The 22,409-nt window shown below is 42.8% G+C and overlaps 1 protein-coding gene and 1 long non-coding RNA gene across 4 annotated transcripts in view; both read left to right on the top strand.

Annotated features, from left to right (window-relative positions):
* Positions 1-883: 883 nt before the first annotated feature.
* Positions 884-5,863, top strand: LOC115567814 (uncharacterized). Of its 2 annotated transcripts, XR_003981261.1 has the most exons (3): positions 884-1,119; positions 4,721-4,827; positions 5,444-5,863. It is a non-coding gene; the product is annotated as an uncharacterized LOC115567814 (long non-coding RNA). The 2 variants fall into 2 exon arrangements; XR_003981262.1 differs by lacking the exon at positions 4,721-4,827.
* Positions 5,864-10,741: 4,878 nt separating this feature from the next.
* The window catches only part of cicb (capicua transcriptional repressor b), a 36,649-nt gene continuing 24,981 nt past the window's right edge, over positions 10,742-22,409 (top strand). Inside the window, exons 1-2 of one of the 2 annotated variants that reach the window (XM_030394567.1) lie at positions 10,742-10,979; positions 17,499-21,456. In XM_030394567.1, the coding sequence (XP_030250427.1) occupies positions 17,634-21,456 (3,823 nt within the window). In that variant the 5' untranslated portion in view covers positions 10,742-10,979; positions 17,499-17,633. Of the gene's footprint in view, positions 10,980-17,498; positions 21,457-22,409 lie in introns of those variants that run through there. The other variant, XM_030394568.1, reaches the window with a different exon arrangement.

Below are 22,409 nucleotides of genomic sequence, written 5' to 3' on the forward strand. Positions count from 1 at the left end.
TGAGGTGTAATAGGATGAATGGTGTCTCATCATTTGTTTTCTGCACTGTATAACTTCAGTGAGAGGGTAGGATCACAGTGTTACATACATGTATTAGTTTTGTTTGTAGTCAGCACCCACATTACATCTGACAAATTGTTACAGACCTGCGATTTGTATTTACAGCGATAGTGTTGCACTCAGAAACTGTGGGGGGACATTTTCTACTTAATGTTTTAACAGCTTTAACAAAACTGTTTCCACGCCAGAAAAAGAAAATGGCTCAAGTAATAACAGGAACAGTTTATCATTATAACATTATATCTTAAATTGTGCGAATCTATCATATAAAATATTTTTTTCTTTTATTATAACAGTATACTGTTAATCTTGTTATAACATACAATGTGAAATTTCATACATGGATAGTTGTTCTAACATAAAAATGTTTATCATAAACTACAAGAAACTTTATTCTTATGACCATATATCATTTATTTTTGTGATAACAATGAGGTATTTTTTAAGGCTAACCCAGAAGTTAGCGTCGCACTGGTTCCCTTTAGCAAATGTGCATTTGTTTTTTGGAATATTGCCGAAAATTAGACCTGAAGATTTGTACCTGCTAAGTGGCTAAGGCTAGGCTAAATGTAGATTCCCTGTAATGCAAATACTGGAAATAGTGTCAAGCGGCTAACCTGGCCCTGTGAAATGGCAACAAAATCACCTACCAGCCCCGTTAAAAACCTACTTATTAACACGTTTAGTTTTTGTCTGTTTAATCTCTGCAAAAACCAAAGTGTAAAAACGTCCACTCATGGTTGTATGCGGTGTTGTGTGGCGCACTATTTGTCTGCTGAGTAGCGAGTAACTTCCGGAATACTCTGCTGGTTGCTAGGCAAGAACTCAAGGCCGAGAAAAAAAACTCTGACCATCGTTTTTACACGTAATTGTTTACACGGATTTAACAAAGTAGATTTAGCGTGTTATTGGGTGCAGTATGGTGCTATTATGGTGTGATGGTATACCTTCGACAGAGCCAGGCTAGCTGTTTGCTCCTGTTTATGCCACACTTTATGCTAGCTGAGGGACCCACTGCTAGCTTTTTTTTAGCTTCAGCTTTAGCTAACTAATCAACAGGTAAGAGGTCTTCTAACTTTTCTCCAGTAAGTGAGTATGCCTATTTCCTAAAACATCTAACTGTTATTTTTAATGTAAGTTACAGTGTACTGTAGTGTTAAAGAAAAAAAAAGAAATCTCTTGCACAATTCATCAAAATGTTATTAAAATTGCAATATGGCAAAGTGCAATATCAAAGCAAGAAGCTGTAATATTTTGAAAAAGTACAAATGTGTGACAAAACAGCATTATAATGAGGCTCTTTAGATGCTCTGGCCTACAAATGATGTGAAAAAACGCCTTCCTGTCATTCCTGCTATCATGAATCATTTTTACCATATAATGCAGTTTTATTTTGTCCAGTCAGAGACTGGAATTAAAAAAGAGACATCCAAATCCATTTCTTATGTGAAATCAGCATTCCCTTCTTCTATCACACTTGATTTTCATAATTTTTAATTGTTAAAGAGGAAGAGCAGCCTTTTATCCTGGCCTTCATGATCCCTGATGCTCTGCGGGGGATGAAATGAACACACACACATCCACTCATGGCCTCTGAGGTCGTACGTTTAGCTGTGATAAAGAAAAGCACTTTGTCTGCGGCGCTGCTGCCCACTCACCCACATAAAGCTCATATAAGGCTCACCCATTTACCTTTTAAAGTGACGTCAGTAGTAGCTTCCTTGTCTTAAGCGCACTTACAGGCACATTTTGTATGTAAGTGGAGGAGGAGGAGGATGAGCTGCTGGAGCGAAGAGTTGCTGCCCTTGAGTGATTTTTTTAATGTCATAGGGGACATTTAAAGTAACGAAAATGCAATCCAAAACAAGAAACACCAAAACATGCAGCTCCATCATATATATATATATATATATATATATATATATCTTAATGAAAGGCTCAGCGTTTATTCACATTTGAGGTCAACGGCATTAAAACATTTTTCAATCATATTTTAAACAAAACACTGTTTGCCTGCTGAGCTCTGTGTTGTATAAAGAAACAGTGTCTCAAGTAGATCTAAGGGCTGTTAACAAACAATTAAAATTGTGTCATTAGATTGATACTTAATGTTGACTTTTGACATGATACAGTTTATGAACATCACATTTGTAAGAAACTTTTCCAGCCAGAATGAATCATAAACGTCACTAGATTATGTTTTTTTCACAAAAGTATCCACTCCTTCTATTGAAGCAAAGGCTAGCCAAAGCAAATGAATTTGAAAAACACAGTTCATACCCAAAGGCAACCCAAAGTTCATTGCAGGTGACACGGGTAAGAGCATATGGAAGAGATGCTAAAAACAAAATAAAACACAATACGAGCAAAAAAAGCAGACAAACAAATGTACATAGTATAAAAACAATAAGACAAACTAACAGGTTAATTTGATAATAAAGAAATGAAAAGACAGTGGTAAACGGATACAGTTTCTTCCACATTTGAGCATAATTTAAGATTGGCGTTACAACCATATACTGTTCTCAAGCTATACTGTGCTATGAAAACTGATCGTACCTTGATTGCTTACTAACGGTTTTGAACTCTAACAGAAATGTGTTTAGAGCATGATATTTTGTGAAATTATCATAAAAACCCTTTTGTTTTCATTCCTTTAATGTCCATCCTAAGTAATATTAATAATAATTATAATTAATGTATAATACCATATATTCTGATACTGTCAAACCATGATTTTCTCTGGTAAGGTTATTGGACCATGATAATCTCATACCATTGCGACCCTAATCAAAGCTGCATGCAGCATTGCCATGTTTACTTTTGACTCTGGAAACACCCAGAAATCCAGAAGCAGCTGACATGAGAGGTCTGCACACTGAGTTCAAATTGGGTTAACAGATCTGATAAGTATCTAGGGCCTAACTTAATAAGGCTTGAAGAATGGGGTTTAGATTTTTTCAAGTCTATGTTAATGATTCACTTATAGCGTGCTTGTATGTACACTGAAAGATTTAGTAACGGATGTAATCATTCATCCTCTCCATACTGGCTGTAAAGTGATCCCTTTCTAACATGACCACACTGGGCAGGATCAGGGAGAAAATCCACAGTCCTGTGTTTATGCAAAATTATCTACAGGTAAACTCCAAAGTACTACGAGGCTTCAGCTTTCTGGAAACAGAAATACAGTAAAATGACTTTTGATGAACTCACAAACTATAGCTCCGACTACTGAAGGGCTGAAGGATGCATCTGGATTTTGTCCTTCATCTTTTACCGAGTAATCACACCTGCAGCCTGCATGGAGAGGAGGGATGATTACAACAATAAAGAACTTTTTCAGTCTTCATCGGAGATGTGACTATTGCAGTAAGACAGACTTGTCATGTCCAAAAGCAATAGTTGTCTGCCTTGGGTTCCGGACCTGCTGGGTTATAAGATGATAAATGGAACAGGAAAGAAGCCAACTCTTGCTCTGCTGCTACATAAATGAAGATTTTTCAGAACTTTTGACCAATCTTTATTGTCTGTAAAATTTTGTAAAGTTTTACCTCCTCAGGCCTCTGACAGTCATTCACTTTAAGCTATATGATCGTTAGGAAGAGAAAATCCCTCTGTAGTAGGGCTGCAACCCCTGTTGTTGATTATTTTTACAAAATATCTATTAATTGTTTCCCAGTGCCCAAGATAACGTCTTCAAATGTATTGTTTTGCCCACAACCCAAAGCTATTCAGTTTACTAGAGAAGTATGTAGTCATAAATAAAGAGAAAAAAAAATCACATTTAAGAAACTAGAATCAGAAACTTGACTGTGGGATGGTGGCTCGCCTGACCTACAATCCCAATTTATCAGCATCTGGTGAGCCGGGAATGAGACTCAAAAATCAACTTTTCTTTTCTAAGATAACTCTAACCGATAAATTGATTATCAAAAAAGTTGCTGTTTAATTTGATAGTCATCATTGCAGCTCTACTCTGTAGTCAGACAGAGTAGAGCTCTGTTTTTAACCTGTGAGGAGGGGTCACAAGTGGGACCAGTGCTTTAAAGGATTCCCCGATACATGTGACTGCTGCCTTTACCTCCTTTGACCTCAGTGGGGGTCACTGTATGTGAGATTTCTGGCCCCTCTGCAGATGCACCAGTCACCCAGGTGCTCCATTCACAGCAGAGCAGAGAGAGAAAAAGAGAGACCACAGGAACCACTGTACTCTCTCACCTGTGCCACATCCTTCTCCCCTTGCTTCCTCTGAGCGCCTGCTTTCGCAGAAACCTGCAGAGAGCCAGCTCCATGCTCCACATATAACCACAACCTATGCATCATGCACCCGCTGCACAGCAAGAGGCCCTTGTGAATGCACACACGCACACACACACACATACGACTGTTGCATCCTCCAGAGTTACGGTACGGTGTCATACGGAGGCATGCTAGTAAGTTCACCACATCCTCCACCGTACAGAGAAAAGCTGCACCGCACAGGAGCGAGCGACGGCGCTTTTATTACACTGAGCACAGACGAGTGAGTGCGCACATTGATGTGGTTTGTTTGAAACTCTGGTGCTTGTATTTCCTTTTTATCTTTCCTTCTCACCAATCTTTCTGATTGACACACTTGACCCTAAAATAAATACTTTCCCTTTTCTCCTTTTGTCAGTTCAGGGGAATGAAATGTCACTGACCCTCCTGATATTTAAAGGATAAATCAGACTTGATGAAACAGACCGAAGTCGGCTTTTTCTATGCACCATGAAAACGAAAAAGGTTTACTTATCGCTCTCTGCTTACTCATTTCACATTGAATGTCTCCCCCTGTTGTTTGAACACTGCACTGCATAGTATGCAGCTGTAAGTTGCTTTATTTCTTAGATTGGAGATGCATCTTTTTTTTGACTCATTTGTTTATGAAATGACAACATTTAACATCGATTAAAACATCCAAATCTAACCCGATGGCGGTCCAACTTTGGCCCTTTGGCTCCACTTTTAGCAGCCATGGTTTCTGGGGACCATGGGATTTTTTTAAATTATTATTGTACAAATGTGGCAGTTACTTCAACTACATTCTTATATTTTCTAACAAATCAAAACGAAAAGAAATGCTGTAAATATTAAAATCAGGATATGAAAACCCAATTAAATATGCATGTTTGAAACTTAACTAGATTTGTAGGTGGGTGGGAGCACACATTTTGGCTGTGATCATTTTCATTAACAAGAACTTTTTACAATTTGTATTAGTAATGTACAACAGTATACTCTTATATTACTCATATATGATTATAATAATGGCAACGGCGCTGAGCATTTACATGCAAAATTTAATGCAAAAGTAAAATAATGGACTTGAAGCTCATTCTTCATCTTGTCTTTTATACAGGCAGGAATCTGTATGTCCAAGGACGCCTGTCCCTCAGAGACCTGTCTTCAGGTTCGGGACATGACGTGGACCTCGAAGAACAGCTGAGTGGTGTAAAGTTACTGTGAACAAGAATGCAGTGAGCACAAGGGCCTACTGTTCTCCATACTGGAGCATGTATGGATGCCGGCCTTCTGCGCCACTCTGTTAGGCTTTAATGATGTGGTCAGCTCTATGTGCTTTTCTAGCCGTTTACCAGTGTCGTGGAGCCAGCTGCATTAGATTGCACTGAACTCCTGTAAGCTACAGGAGCAGACTTGTCCTCTGCTGATCCTTGATACACAAAGAGCTGTTCCACTCCTTTAATAACAAACTTCATCCGTAAAAGCCCAAGGTAAAGAAAGCACAAGGTCAATGGTATAAAATAAAAGTACAAATCTATTAAAAGACTCTTGGCCTATTGTGTAAAGTTGCACAAAGCCCAAGTCGAATATTTTCTTAAGCTCAAGGTAGCCTGTGGGCGTTTGATGGGTAAAAACTGAAACTGAAAACTTGTAAGGAGCAAAAATAAGACATCACAATTCATATGAACCTCATGGTGGCACTACAGAAAAAGTCAGGAGAGAGCCTAAATTTATAGGACGCTGAGAAAACATGAGTGTTGTATGCCAATACATCTGATAGATTTTACGATATTGGATAAGGCAAAACTCAGATAAAGAGTCAGGGCATCAGCAGAGTCATTTGAATTCATCCTCTGGGCACCATGTACGGAGGACTGAAACTACCAACATCAGAAAAAAAATGAATTAATCAATAAATGAATTAATATTCCATAAATCGCAAACTTAAAAAAAAACCAATTAATTGCCACACTCCGCTAAATAGAGGAATTTATACAAATGTATAAATAATGATAATAAATAACCATGATTTGTTTTTTATTTACATATTTGTCCATTTATTTGGTTTTGAGTTTGGCTGCTTCGGTCCTCCATACTATGACTGCACAATCAGTCAAATATTTGTGGAGACTTTTAACTCTGGACCACAGTGGTGGACCAACCAGTACTGGCTCCCAGGGCTGCAGGGACAGTATAAAGACTGGCTTTAAGATGAAACACTGTATGACTTAAGGGTAGTACACTCGAAATCCGCTCTGAAACCTCAGAATCTGAGTTTTATTGTTGGTTTTCATCATTTTATTGGAGAGCGCCATCTCCATGACTGCAAAGCTATTGTTTTGACAACCTTTTGGTGCTTCGGTTTTCTATTTTCATCACTTCTTCAGGGTTAGCTGGGGCATGCGTGGTCTGACTGGGCTGGGTGAGAGGTCAAGGTAAGGGTTAGAGGTCAGAGGTTATGCTACTGTGAGCGTTACCCCTTTCAGAGACCTGGAGGTGAGAGACCTTCCTGAGGTCCTGGCTTTGTGTGGAATTAGCTGTAGTTTACAGATATGAACAGGGGCAATAGAATAAGAATGACGCTGAGTCATAGACCAGTTAATTTAAAATCATTTGCTGTTTTGAGCAAAGTATTTAATCAACATAACTTTGTCGAGCTCCGGTCATGTCATGCCCCATTGCTTTTCTTCTGGGCTCAAATGTTTCCCAGTGTCTTCCCTCTCTCTGTTTTCCTGCTGCTGTCTGTACCTGAGGCCAGACTGACAGCAGAGCCCAGCAGGAGAAGAGGGTCTCTGGTGTTTGACTGACAGACCAGTGATGAGCGCACAGAGAGAGGGTGAAGGCTGGAGGTGAGAGTTCAGTCTCCCATGGTGAGGGGGAGAGCAGAGCTAGGGAAACTAAAGGGGGGGGGGCTTGCTAACAAGGTTGGGTGATTGGTGGGGTTGCATGTGAGGAAAAGAGATGAAAAACCACACAGCAAATAGTTACTGGACATAAAAAGAAGAATCTAGATACAATGGGGTCCAAAGGTCTGAGCCTACTAGTCAGGATATTTCTATTTTATGAAACCTTGAGTCTAACTATGGTTTTATACTGAGAAAAGCCCTCCTTGCTTAGAATAACAATTTGACTTTGATACTTTCAGACACTTTACTTTCCTTATCCTCAAACTTTCTGATAGTTTCCAGGTTTGTAAGACAATATTACAGATTTTCTACTCACTCCTGTATAAATGCATTAACGGCTCAGTGTGTAGGATTTGGGGGGGATACATGAGACATGGAAGACATGGAACATAATTTTCATAACTTTCATAACTATCATTTCATTAATCTATGTGATATGAGTCTCATATGAAACTGAATTGTCCTGTGTAATCCAGGTCTCTGGCAGCCCCGAGGTCCCACACTGATTTGAAAAAATGTACGTATGTGGTCAAGTTCGTGCACCCACTTCAGACAGAGTTCATGTTAACGCTTCGAGCTTAGTAGCCACAACTATTTGGGCTTTAAAAAGGTTGTACATAATCTGTTTTCAAATCAGTGTGGGATCTCTGGGCCTTCAAAGGTTTGGATAACATGAAGACTACAGGGCTACAGATTGAAATCAAACCTGGACACTGTGGTGAGAACACAGCCTCTGTCCTTGGGGCACACGTATAGATGACTTTTCATCGGCATGCAATTTTCATTTTGGGTGAACTTATCCTTTAAGGCAATTTCGAAACAGGGTCCCTGCTGCTGCACAGTTTGTCCACCAGAGAGCACTGGCAGGTTTATTTTTGAATTATAAAATGTGTCATTCTGTACATCATACGTGGTAACCATTTTATAATAATATCAAACCTGTTGTGTGCTCAGCTAAAGAATTAAAAATATGGGTCAATTTGTTTTTATTAGATGTTTTGAACTATTAATTACCAGTATCAAAGTCAAAAATCTAAAATATGCTGCATTGGAAACCCAGTCCAGTACCTTAAATCTTAATGGTTGTGATCTGCTGATTGGTCTACTACAGAGGTTCCCCAAATGGGTTTCAGACCCCCTTGGTTAGGAGGAGAGCCACTGCAGAGGCACGGATCACCAGGGGAGAAACATGGAGTGAGACTATGTTAAATATGTCAGAAAAACAGTTTACTGATGCTGTCATGCTGAGCTTTAATTCAATCAAAATCAACTCAAATCACTTTTTATTAGTTGCTTCCCCTGACGTTAATAAAGATTGATTAAAAGTGGTGATGGATGGAATACTTTTTTCAGCTTCTGAAAAGTAAAGTTGCAATGTAGAAGATCCATGTAATGAACACCAAATATATTAAAAGCTCAAAAGAAAGATACATCTTCTGGTTGAAGAAGATTTAGTGTTGTGTTCACTTTAAAGAATATGTTCCCCCGAAAATGTACATTTCAGTCGTTATCTACTCACCCTCATGTCGAAAGCAAGACAGGTGAAGTTTTGCAGTCCACAAAACATTTCTGGAGCTTCACAGCAAAACAGAGTTGTGGGTGCACAAGCTTGACAGCTGGGATCTCGGGGCTTCTGTAGACTTGGATTATGCAGGACGAGCTGTATGGAGCCATTTCTAGGTTCAGAGGAATGTTTCCATGCTGTTTAGCAGTGAAGCTCCTGAAATCTTTTGTGGACCACAAAACATCACTTCTTGTCTCTCCATCATGGCAGGTGGGTAATTAGATATTTATTTTTGTGTGAACTTTAAGTCTGATGTTAACTTTTCAGATTGATTTGATTCATTTTATAATCTAAATTGTTTAATGCCTGATAAGAGGAGAAGTATCCAGTATTTCATAAAACAATTGAGAAAACTTGTTTGTTTTTTTTAATCTAATGATCCCTAAGATATTCAACATCAGGGGACGCCGAGGTTGGAAAATTATGTTTCCTCTGAAGACGTTAAACTTCTCGTGGACAAATAGCTCACCATTTAACTTGTAAGTTGTAGTTCTGAACAATTACAACTAGATGTCACTCTACATCAACATTTAATCAACAACCAGTCACGTCTCTGTCTTCTCCCCTCTCTCTACACACACACGTGCACAGACACAGGCAAACTCACATCATTGGCAAACAGACTCTTATAAAATATCCAGCTTCCTTTCAGCCAATCAGCACTTTCTTCTGTTTTTAGGTCTACTCTTCTCTCCCATCAGCGAGCTTGAGTGGATTCAACATGCATGCGTCAGATCACACCGACAGGGGGCGCTGTTCCTGTGAGCTCCCGCATGGCTGTCTATCTCAGCATGAGTCTGGTCTTTACTACACAGAGTAGGAGATTATGTAATGTTTACTATTATAGCACCATATCTTTTACGAGTTAGTGAGATTTTTCTACTTCTATGCAGAGGTTACAGGTCATAATACAGATGTCATATATCAAAGTGATCACACGTGCAAGGATGGCCGTTTGGCGCACGTGCCCTCATCTCAAACATGCACATCTTTCAGTCAGTGCTCAGCACACCGGCTCCTCTCTCCACCACTGCCTGCAAGTTACAAACACGGGGTTAGCCGAGTTTACGCCAGACCACGCCCCCTCGGTCCAGCTGGTGGCAACACTCTTGATGACATCACCGCCGCGCGCACCCATTGGCCCTGAGACGTGGCACACCTGCCCAATCGCCTGCCGGTGAAGTGACGTCAGCCGAGACCGGTCCCGTTGATTTTCAGTGGAGTGGGCGTGGCGGAGAGATCACCGACGTCAGAGCCAGCGGGATTCTGCGCCATGATTGGCTGTTGGCGGTGAAAGTGAGCGTCTGTTGCTGAGAGAAAAGGGAGAGGGAGAGCGGTTTGCAAGGGGCACCGATGCGTCGGCTGCGCCACATACGAGTTGACCATCTCTGAAGCAAACTTTTTAAGCACGCACTCATGCTAATTTTTGTACTGTGTCAATGCCTCTCTCCGGTTTGCCTGAATAATAACACAAAATAACAATTAAATGCACTTTGCAGCAGTTTGTATGCTGAGCCACAGAGCAGAAACAGCCGCATTGTGGTGCTTTAATCCTGCTGCACCAGCTTCTATCTCGACAAGCAGAAGGGTTGATGCATTATCACCGTCTGCTCAGGGATGGCACTTGTGCTGTCAATTATGGTAAACATACTCCTTTTCAGAAGGGGAGGGGGCATTTGTGCCTTTTTATTGGCTCTCAGTTTTTTGCTCCCTCCTCTCGACCCTCCCTCATGCTGTTCCTATGGTTCCCAACGCTCTTATTGGATACTGTAAAGTTTGGGATAGGACACCGGTCTGGCTCAGCATCACCGCCGCCATTGGCTGGACCTCACCGTCTGTCAACTGGACTTTGACAGCACGTCACGCCCCCTGTTCTGTGGCTCCGACACTGATTGGCTACTGTACCTGTCAGCGTTCACCGATTGGTCCGCTCCCCCAGCTGTTAGTGGTTCATTCACCATTTTGTGACTGTAGTGGAAAAGAAGACCGATAGTTTTTTATATCCCTGTTTGAGTTTCTGTGGGGGAAAGACATGTTTTGCGGAGGAAAAGTAAAGTGTGAGTCCGGACCGCACAGTCGCCAGAGCCGACAGCCGAGGGATGTTACCGAGAGTTGTGCGAGCCTCCTCATCGGCAAAATAAGACCATAAATCTTTCTGTGGCGAGAGGAAAAGCTCTGTTTGGGTGAGTTGAAACTAAGTTAGCGAAAGATAGCGAAGCTCATGCGACGTGAATTTTCCGTTTTCAGGAGCAACGGGTTAGCACGAAACGGGAATCAACTGCCAACGGTCGGTCGTTTCATCCGACACCGTCCGGAGAAATGGAGTGACACCGCTTGCGAGCCGAGGAAGAACCCGAGAGAAAGGGGAGGGGTGGGGGGTGTAACAGCCTAAAAACTTTCTCAAATGTTTTACCGCAGTCCCACGGACGACCGAGGAACATTTTAGCTTTCCTCGGGCGATCATAAAATATTGTTGAGTACTTTTGTTTGACCTTAGTTGTCGAGTTCGGCGTGGAGCAGCGCTAGCGTAGTAAAAAAACAAAAAAAACAATCGACCTATTTGCAGCATTGCAGCGCAAATGTTTACTAATAGCAACGCGGGCTTCGTTTATAAAAATGGACCCGGGAGAAAAATGGAAAAATAAAAACAGTGCGTATAACATCCCGTTCCCTTGTGGTCTGACTGGCGATGTCATTATGTGGGTACTAGTAGTCTGCTACCGTTGCGTACTACGACTACTACATCCACCACTACTACTAACGTTACTGAGCTGCTTACTAGAGCGAAACACCAACACGGGAAGATTCCTGCTTTTTTTCTTTTTTTTACAAGTTTTTAAAAATCATACGGAGAGAGTGTCACCTCGCTGGCTCCATGAAGGAAGCTTCACTGGTGTGGTTGCGTGTGTACACCAGGCGTTGTAGTGGATATTTGCATGCCCAAACATCGTTGTACGAGGAAGAATTAGGCCCTTCTTGATTATGAGACGTCACTTGAAACCGGTTGTGTGTGTTTGTTACCGGGCACCGTGCAGCAGAGCAGACCGGCTGACTGCCTCGAGTCATAATATTCCTTTGACATTGTGTAGCGCCTCTCGTAGTACTCGCAGAGATCAGCGCAAAGAAGCCGGGGAAGCATTCGGTGTTTTCTCGGCTTTTCCCTCGCCGACACTCCACTTTTCTGCACTGCAATCAGTGCAGAAACCACCGCTGACATCTCTGACTGGGCAGTTTTTTAACAGTCTTGTCAAATGTCTTTTTTCTCCGTATTTTCACTCACAGGAATTTAATACTTGTTTTTGACATTTGGACTTCAATTCTCCTCACACAAAGGCACGCGTTCCTCGTATCTACCTCATTGCTCTTGTTTACGCAGGAGACAAATCCCTGATGGTGTAGGCATCTTCGCATAGCTTGTAGAGCAGTTGGCCATTGATGTGGCATTGGCAGTTCTGCCATTTGGTCCCAAACAGGAACAGTCACCTCTGATCTGTGTTACTGCCTCCTGATCAATATGGGCCAGAATGCACAAATGCCAGGCCTCAATGTTTCTCTTTTATTGATATAATATCTACAGTCAGATATGCCACCCACTAAACAGCTGCCAGCATTCATAATACGTCACAATGGATGTTCTCCATAACAAGCGCAGTCACACACTTGCATGCACACACATACGCGCAACACAGCTCGCCCTCTTGCTACACCTAAAATACCCTAATGAAATGTTTTCTTATACTTGTTTCATGATGCCTGTACGATCACATCCCACTCACTCATGTGCATGTCAAACAAAGTGTGTGTGTGTGTATCAAAGAGCATGTTCTTTTTTTTGCTGTTTCATGTATGAGTGTGTTCCCCAGTGACCCAGTTAAGGGCAAAGCCGCCCTGCCATACTCAAGTGTATGAGGGCCATGGTAGGCTTCATGATCACTCCATTTCTACTGTCCTCGTCCGTTGTACCATGGCACGGTCTCCTCTCTCCATCCCTGTCCCCGTCACTGCAGCCCTGCGCCCATACAGACACCCATAAAATGCTTTTAGGAGAGGGATGAGCTGCAGTGTGCCTGCCTGGTAACTACGTATACACTCACACTGACATATAGTGCAAACGCAGCGTTGAACAAGGTAGACACAACCTGAAGACAGCTGTTTATAGTTGTATACCTTGTGTACTATAAGCAGCTCAAATGCCACCACGTCTCTCATGCACTCACACACACACATCCCGTGCTACGCCAGTAGGGCATAGGCTAAATTCTCTGTAAACGTCCAGATAAACTGGCTAGAATGGGGAGTTTTATTAGGGGTTGTATACCCTTCTAATAAATACTGTACAACTTCTTCTTGTAGTGTTGTCATTGAAATGAGATTTTCTAGTTAATGATCTTTCTGTGTGTGTGTGTGTGTGTGTGTGTGTTTGGCGCATACATGCACCTTCAACCAACCTGCCAAAAAAATCACCAGCAAGGTGCTCTTTGCATGAAATTTATATTTTTATTTTCAAAATTTAAGAATCACAACAGTTCAGTTGTTTTTATTTATTTTTATGTATGTAAACGTGTACTGACCACAGTGTGAGCTTGCATGTGTGCGTGTGGACGGGTGTTTATACAGCACAATGAATGTGTGAGACGATATATAGGTCCAAGGGAGATTTTAACAGTGTATGCATGACTGCACTGTAAATTCCGGGGACAGCATTTCGTGTGTGTGTAAAGTTTGATGTTGCTATGTCGTTGAGGGGGGTCACTTTGTGTGCTCCGGTGTGTGTGTGTGTGTTGGGTGAAACGGCATCTTTTTGCGGTTTAAGGAGGAGTCCAGTCCGACGCCACGGGTACTAAAGCCGTCGATTATCCGCCTATTCAGGATTTACAGTAGCTTTAGACCAGAGTGGCAAATATCTCACTCTTAACCTGCTCCAACGCTGGAAGGTGTAAACGTCTTGAATTGCCAAAATTATGACTGAGTTCCTCTCTGCTTTGTCTGGATTCAGCTCATGCTTCAATCTTTTTCAGTCTGCCCTCTATATTTTTTATCCAAATTTCTGATTATAACATATGCACTAAAACAAATCTCAAGAGAAGAGATTGTGATTTAAACTTGCACTTGGTATCTTGGATTGGAGCAAACAAACAACAAGAGTTAAAGGTCTGCAGTTATTTTCAATTTAGGGGATGCCTGTCAGGCACACACTGTGAGTGTAATGCTTTTGATCTTTTAGGGAAGAATCAGGACTATGTGAAATGTTAAAATCTTGTGCTGTTTATTATATGGCAGCACTGAAATTATACATACTTCATGAATACATTCATGTGCCTTTCCCTGTAATTTACTTTGACATATCTGATGTCTTTGACAACTTTGGTGTTTTGTTTGGAATTTTATACGAAATTCTGTGGATAAGACGATTGCTTATCCACACGTGTTTTAGCTTAAAGCCAGATTCACAAACGGGTACACATCGTTGAACAGTTAAAATTATTTTCACTCTTGAATTCCCGGTAAGAAAAACTTACAAGGCTTTCTATAACAAAAAGATACTGGTCACAAACTTGCACCACATTCTCAGCACTGACAGTGAGGACACGTCGGTGTTTAATTCTACAAGTTCCGCAGATAAAAGTCTCTTCATACAGACTGTGAATACACACACATGCCTGCTACTGGCTTATCAGCCAAATTGTGGAGCATTTTGGGAAGCCATGAGAGCATGACCAAACACATTTTTCTGAGCTAAGATCAGATCCTCCTGAGTCATTCAGTCAACTATTCAGTCGGCCAAGTGGCTCTGACTCCTTCCTGTCTTTTCCAGTCCACGACAGTAACTTTACAGGACCAACACTCCCAGTTCAGGCCGAAATGTCTACTTTAATGAAGGGTTATTTGGCCTGTTACTGGCAGGAGGTACATTCCTGCAGTAACCAAGTTTCTTTACTCTAAATGGTTCATACGTGGAATTTACAAACATGAACTGGAATTAAAAAGTGAGTAGTGGACTGTTTGTGGAGTTTCACTTCATGTTTTTCTCTGTATATATTTTTTATAGATAGTTCGAAACAGGAAATAGCGTCTGCTAATTTGTACTGTTTCTTATCAGCACTAATATCAAAACTGTGCCAAGTAGGTTCGATGGATTAATATGTTACTCACTGTAGATAATTTAGAAAAGACCAGAGATGATTTAAAACATCAGCATCCGTAAAAGTTTTCCATACATTTAAGATATAGACACTCTGTAACAGTTTTGTAAGTAGTAATAAAAGCCCTTATAGCAATAGAACATTGTTTTTCAACAGGAAGTATCACAGTTACAATACAATAGGTAAGCTCCAGATGTGAAATCACACTCAAGAAAAAAACAAAACCATACTATCGTTTTTGATATTTGTAATGATAAATATTTATATTTCACTACTGTGCCTTGACAGTCCATAAGAAAAATAATGAAGTAATGAAAATAAGAACTAATGAAATTGTTCAGTAATGAAAACAAAAGTATATTTTGTGAGGGCAGAGGTCAAAATGGAGGGCCAGAGACGACTGTGAACTACGCGCAAATGTTTATTACTCATTCAGGACCAGGAAGAGACGCTTTTCTGTACTGCAGGAAATTGAAATGGTGCGTAACTGGTTCACGTTATTACTATTTGTTACAGCAAGCAAACACATAACAACAAGGTCACCTTATGTGTGTGTGACAAACTTTTCCAACGTCTAGGACAGGAAGTGTGAGTATATGTGCCGTATAAATTTGTCCAGGCATTCTTGTCTGTATTTGTAGGAATGCAGGCATTTGCATATGGTGAGTTGCTGAGCTTAGTCGAGCAGAGCACATATGCACGGGTCTGTGTATGAGTGTGTGAGTATGCGTGTATTTGTGTGCATGTGTGGCTGTATTTAGCCTGTAATCTTGCATCAGTGACTGTGCCTGATCCTTTGCCAGCCTTTTAATTTCTCTCATTTTGGGCGTATCTTACCATGGCAGATTATTCCAATTATATTGTCCTTTTTGTAGAAATGTGTGTGTGTGTGTGTAAGTGTGTGTGTGTCAGTGAGACAATGACAAAAGACGACTGGGAAAGACTGAGACATCGAAAAAGAGTGAGAGCCCAGCGAAGGCTAGAATGACTGTGGAAATTCCCAATGACTACACAAGAACAGCCTATTTGAACAAACAGCCGCATACTCCTACCTCTCTCTCTCTCTCTCTCTCTCTCTCTCTCTCTCTCTCACTCTCTCTCTCTCTCAAGTAGGGTGACCTCACTCAGGCCACTGCCAGCCTTTTTCTTCCTGATGGAAATCAAAATAAAGGCTATGTTTTTTTGTTTTTTTGTTGCGCTCTCACGTCGACCAAGCAGCATCAAGTTTATAATGCATAGCGTGAGAAAGCTACCTTGTCGCATGTTGAAGTAGCCGGAGGGGGTACAGTGCAGAGATCGGGCGACCTGTAGTATGAGACTCAAGTGTGTGTGTGTGTGTGTGTGTGTGTGTGTGTGTGTGTGTGTGCGTTAGATAGAGAGAAAGCTTTTCTCTGCATGCATTTAAAATAAAAGAGATGTAGCCCTCGTTATGGCAGGCATTTGGATCCTGGAGAACTGTAAGAGACAAACCGAAACGAGTGACCTTGGATGTTTACCTTCCTTTCTTTCCTTCTTTCCCACTTTCTTTCTTTCTTTCTTTCTTTAGTTTGTCCTTTTTGCCTGTTTGTTTCCTTTTGTTGTGGACCCTTTATTTTTAAGAAAACTAACCCACAATTTGGAGTCTCGCAATATACCAGTAGTGATGAAAAAGGCGATGTTTAAAAATTATATGTTGATACCATGTAATAATACATCTCTTCCTTCTATTGCTGGTTTGTTACAGTAGGTGTTATGCACCTTAACGCTGGTCATAAAACCTGCCATACAAGGGAGCAATTGTGAGAAGAATAGTGTAATCATTGTTTTTTACACTTTTGTACAGTTTTGCTTACAGACTCTCGCCACACCTCCTTACACTGTATTTTGAGTGTAATGTATTTCCAAAAAAAGAGACAAAACACACACAAAGGTAAACATGACTGATAGCATATTTTTCTATAGATGTCACAATGATATCACTATCGTGAATTCCATGAAAGCCCTAAAAACATGAGAGTCCTACCCATTCTTTATGAGTGATATCATATCACTCATTTAGACAGATTTAATGGCATTCTCAGACACACTTACCCAGGATTACCTCGGAAATCAGTGAATCAATAATTAATCAACTGTTAAAACATAAATAGCATATTTTTTCACTTTTTATTAATTATTCAGTATTAAGCTAACTATGAGAGGGCCTTGAGAAGAATACAGATTTGTATGTGAAAATAAGTCCTTTATTTCCATGAAGCTCAATTTTTTTTAAATGTTGCTGTCTGGCTTTAAAATGGTGGATAACTAATGTGGGAATTAAGATTTTATGATTTGAGTACACAAACTCGCTCTTACAGAGAATCACACACACACACACACACTCACACATGTGCAGGCACACTCTAGTGGACCAGACAGACATGGATGGTGAATGAGAGCATACGTCAGATATTGAGCCAATGTGATAGTCAGTGCAGTGTAGCACACTTCCAGGTATGACGTCATTTTTATTCTCAGCAATTTTTGATTATAAAGATGATAATGACCACCTGTCTTCTGCGTCTCCCTCTTCCTTTCCAGTCTGCGAGTGATACAGAGGACAGAAAGACAGGGGAGAAGATTAAGTGGAGAAAAACAAAATAAAGGAGTGCCTTAGAAGTGAAAAAAAGAGGAGAGCTACGAAATCTGCAGCACTTTGTGGACAGGGAAGAAAAGATGAGACCAGTAAAGAAACACAGAGGGCGTTCTCCCCCTTTAACAAGAGGTAGAGGGGGGAGAAGGAGAGGGGGCGCTCAGCCCCTCCAAGAGAAAGACCCTAAAAGAGTCAAGAGGGAGACACTTGTTAAAACGACACAGCATTCACCCAACACTCCATCTACACGCAAACAGACCCTGCCCACAGCCTCCAACTCCAATGAAGAGCCAGTTACAAACAGCAATACCCCCATGAGGGAGGAGCCTACCAAGCTGAGGAAACCTGTGGAGTCACTCGACAAGGATGGAAAGAAGACAGAAGAAAAGACAGAAAATGAGAAGATAGTGGGCACGAATGGAAATAGTGCAATTTCCACTGACACTGTAGCATCTCCTACCTCTGCCCAAGCGCCACTCTCCACAGCCACGCCCACTCTAGCCACCAATCACAGCCCCAGCTTAGGCTCAGTCTCTAGCAGGAAAACAGCCACATTTAAGGCTCGCATACCCAAGAAAAAATACACATATGAGCACTTTGCTAACAATGCAAGTGCCCTGACTGCCATTCCTACCTCTAGTCCTGCACTCATCCACAACAGTAACTGCAGTATTAACAGCAAAATCAGTGATAGTGTGAATGCACCCAATAACTATTTCAAGACTAGTAACTATATTAGTAATACCATTAATAAAAGCATCAGTAGTTGTACAAACAGTAACACTACAAGTGGTATTAACAATCCGATTAACAGTAGTGCTGGGAGCCATAGTACTTTTATCAATAGCAGTAATAGTAGAAGTAATAATATCTCAGGTAATCAGCCATCAGTGCTAAATGTGGATAATAAAACTACAGAAGCAAACCATTTTGTTTCCACAGAGGATAGGCCCCTCAGAACAGCAGATTCCCAGGAAAAAGATGCCCAAACTATGGAAAATGAGTCTGAGGGGGCCCCGAACTCAGTGCGCTCCTCTTCCACTGATACAGCCAGCGAGCATTCAGCTGACCTGGACGTATTGGAGGCAACAGGACCAAGCCTTCATCAAAAGAACTCACACAACCCAGCTCCACTCCATAACTCGCACCATAAAGAGGCCAGTCTTTCAGAGGGTCTAGCTGAAGCTCTGGCCAAAGGCATGAAAAACCAGAGGGTTCTAGCTCGCCAGATAAAGAGGACCATGGAGAGTGGGCTTAAGGAGACTGACTCATGCACATTATCACCTGTTTTCCGACCAGGGGTGGTGCGTAGAGTGAATGGAGGTGCTGTTGAAGTCCAGCTCCAAGGAGAGGAAACCCTCATTAAATACCCTTTCCATGGTGGGACCATGATGGCATCATCATCAGGAGCTGAGAGAACTGTTGAGTTCATTTTGGATGCCCCCCCACCTGGCATGGCACCTGTTGCCATCAGGACGCGAGTGTGTGTGCCCTTTGCGGGAGAGGAGGGCCGTCCTCTGCTCTACAGAGAGGGGATTATTGCTCAGGTGGACCCCCACCCCGGTGTCTCATTTCCTTACCAGGTTCTCCTGAATGAAGAGACTCTGGACGATGGCTGGGTGGCAGAAGAGAAAGAGAAAAGGAAAGCTAATGCTCAAGCTGTGTGGGTCTCCCGACAAAGTCTGAGACTGCTCACTCCTCCTTGGGAGGTTCCACATTTAGATGGTGGAAGGGCCAAGGAGAGAGAGCGGGAGAGGGAGAGAGAAGAGAGGGAGCGGAGGGAGGAGATGGAAGTAGAGAGGGAGGTGTGCCAGTTGAGTATTGGAATGGGGGTGCTGGGAGGAGGGGCAAGGTTGGGACATGGTTTTGCGCATGAAGGGGTCACAGGAGGGCATCCCTTTGGAAACGTACATGCACCACCCCATTCTAGTCTAGCTGGCAACACAGTTAAGATAGATAACTACTCTGACAGAGAGAGACAGAAACAACCAAACACACCAGAGGAGGACGTTGAGGTGTCTCGTTTTAACATGGGCCTCACTGTTGGTCCCAAGCCACAGGCAGTGACCTCTCAGCACAGAAACATAATCTCCAAGTCCAGCAGCTACCCTCCCTCCTCCCCCCACCTCTCTGTGGTGCGGGGGCTGGGACCACCACACCTCTCCACCCTAGCTAGTCCTCAGCCTCCCCCTTCCCCTGCCTCACTGGCGTCCGAACTAAACAACACCACTTCAAACCTACCTCCATCAAAGACCACTCCCACTCAGAACCTTACTCCCACTTCTGGTGGGGGGTCCTCTTCTACCTCCTCTCGCTCCAGGACTCCCCTCTCGTTGGCTCAGCAGAAATACAAGAAGGGCGATGTGGTGTGCACCCCTAATGGCATCCGTAAGAAGTTCAATGGTAAGCAGTGGAGGAGGCTATGCTCCAGGGAGGGCTGTATGAAGGAGTCACAGCGTCGAGGATACTGCTCCAGACACTTGTCCATGAGGACCAAAGAGATGGAGGCAGCAGGGGGAGAGAGGGGAGGAGGAGGCAGTAGCTCAGGGACAGTCACCCCGTCTGACCTGCGGGGGAGAGCGAGCAGTGAGTTTGAGTGGGACGACACATCGAGAGAGAGCAGTGAGACCAGTAGCAGGGGAGATTCTCGACCCCGTTTGGTCCTCCCCTCCCTCCTCCCCCCTGACCTGTCGTCACGCTTTGACTTTGATGAGTGTGAGGCTGCCACCATGCTTGTGTCATTAGGGAGCTCCCGCTCTGGCACCCCCTCTTTTTCTCCCATCTCGAACCAGTCACCTTTCTCCCCTGCCCCCTCTCCCTCACCTTCTCCGCTGTTTGGCTTCAGGCCGGCCAACTTTTCCCCGATTACTGCCTCCCCGGTCCTGCAACACCGGAGGCACCGGCAACCCAGCGGAACAGGGGGAGGAGGTGCAGGGGGGAGTAAGTCAACTACCCCAGCTGGAGGAGGAGGAGAAAGGGAGAGACACACTTCAGGCATCCAGCCCTCCTTCCACAGCAACCTAATGTTTACAGTCCCCATGAGCCCCAGCAAAAGAAAGCCCGATGCTCCTCCACCACCACCCCTTCCCTCCCATCACCACGATTACACACCCAAGACAGAGCTGGAGCAGGGGGACCTCAACAACTCTTTCAGGGTGCTGTCACCCCAAACATCAGCTTCACATTCCCGCACACACACGCCCACCTTCTCCCGACCCAGAGGAGTGACCACCCCCTCCTCCTCTAGTAGGCCACCGTCCTCCACTGCTGTCTCCCCTCCTCCTCTGCTGGTGTCTCCAACTCCTCCTTCTCCTCTCACTCCAGATGGAGGGCCTCGTCGTGTGGTCCCTGTATCCCAACAAGCGTTACGGGACTCCCCTGTCATCGTGAGGAATCCCGAAGTCCCACTGGCAAAATTTACAGAGTGTCCCCTGGGAAGAGGAGGAGGAGGAGGAGGTGGAAACGAGGGAGGGACAGAAAACACCTCATCTAAAGACATCAGCCTAACACCCCTTACCCCTCAGCCAATTTCTGGCCTCCAGGTTCCCGTCCCCATTAATGCTGCTGCAGCCACAGTTCCCAATGGCACCGTCCTCTTGCGGAGCCCAGCCCAGACTCTGGTGCTTGTGTCCCCGACACCTTCCTCCCTGCCCGCCACTGAAACCCCCAACGCCCCCCTGCAGGCCCTGTCAGTTACAGTCAGCACAACAGTCACAGCTCCCGTTCCAAGTAGCTTGGACAGCTCTGTGGAACGAGAGGACAGCAGGGGGACAGGGTTTGGGGGCGAGGTCCAGCAGCCGGTTCCTTGTCACCCTTCTCCCACCGCTCTGCTGCCGCTGATCCTCCCAGCTGAAAGCCTTCACCCCGTCCCACGTAAAGACATCATCATGGGACGTCCTGGCACAGGTGAGAATTACCCCATATGTGTGAGTGTATTTAGTATGTGAGGTCAGTGACTTCAAAGGAATGAGGAGAAACTATGAAGAAATTAGCTGCAATTTGTGAATTCAGTTGCACTTAAATTAAACGGCATATTCTGGGCACCTTTAGAAAAAGTCACATAAACACAATCATAACTTTTCTTAATATGTGTATGAAAAGAAAGATGCTGAAAGAAATTCTTGTGTAAATGAGAAAATTAGATTGAAATTGAACATTGAACCGGAATAATGTGTTAAAAAAGGAAACATTTATAGTCTCACTATTTCAAAGAAAATAATATTTACACGAAATTCTCAGGAAACAGACTTTACACTGACGGTATTCTTTACACTGTTATTTTAAATACCTGAATTATAACTCAAGCATATTATTATAACTTTCAGTCAAATCAAACCAATTTTATTTATGTAGCCCAAAATCACAATAACGTCGCCCCAATGGGCTTTACAATCTGTACAGTGAACAATGTCCTCTGTCTTAATATGCTCGATTACAGTAAGGGAAATCTTCCTGTAATATAAATAAAAAACAGGGCAAAAAAATGAAAACCTAAGGAAGAGCCACAGAGGAGGAATCCCTCTCCCAGGATGGACAGACATGCAATAGATAACATGTGTACAGAACAAGACAACAAAATGACAGTATGACAGTATATAGAATTTAATGACAGAATGTCTGATACAAGTAGATTATATAAAATAATACACCCTGATTTCTAAACGGCATTCCAAATTGCAGCTCTGTACATACAAATGAAAAATGAAGGAAATATTCTTCTATATTTTTCTGACCTAACAAGCCAAGGACAAGATTTGCTGCAACGTCCCCAGTAGTGTGCATAAATTCTCAGAGTTCTTAATATATTTTAGTTTGCCTTAATAATTAAATGACATGTTATCTACAGATCATATTCACAA

This window comes from Sparus aurata, chromosome 17 (assembly GCF_900880675.1).
Source record: "Sparus aurata chromosome 17, fSpaAur1.1, whole genome shotgun sequence".
NCBI classification, from domain to species: domain Eukaryota; kingdom Metazoa; phylum Chordata; class Actinopteri; order Spariformes; family Sparidae; genus Sparus; species Sparus aurata.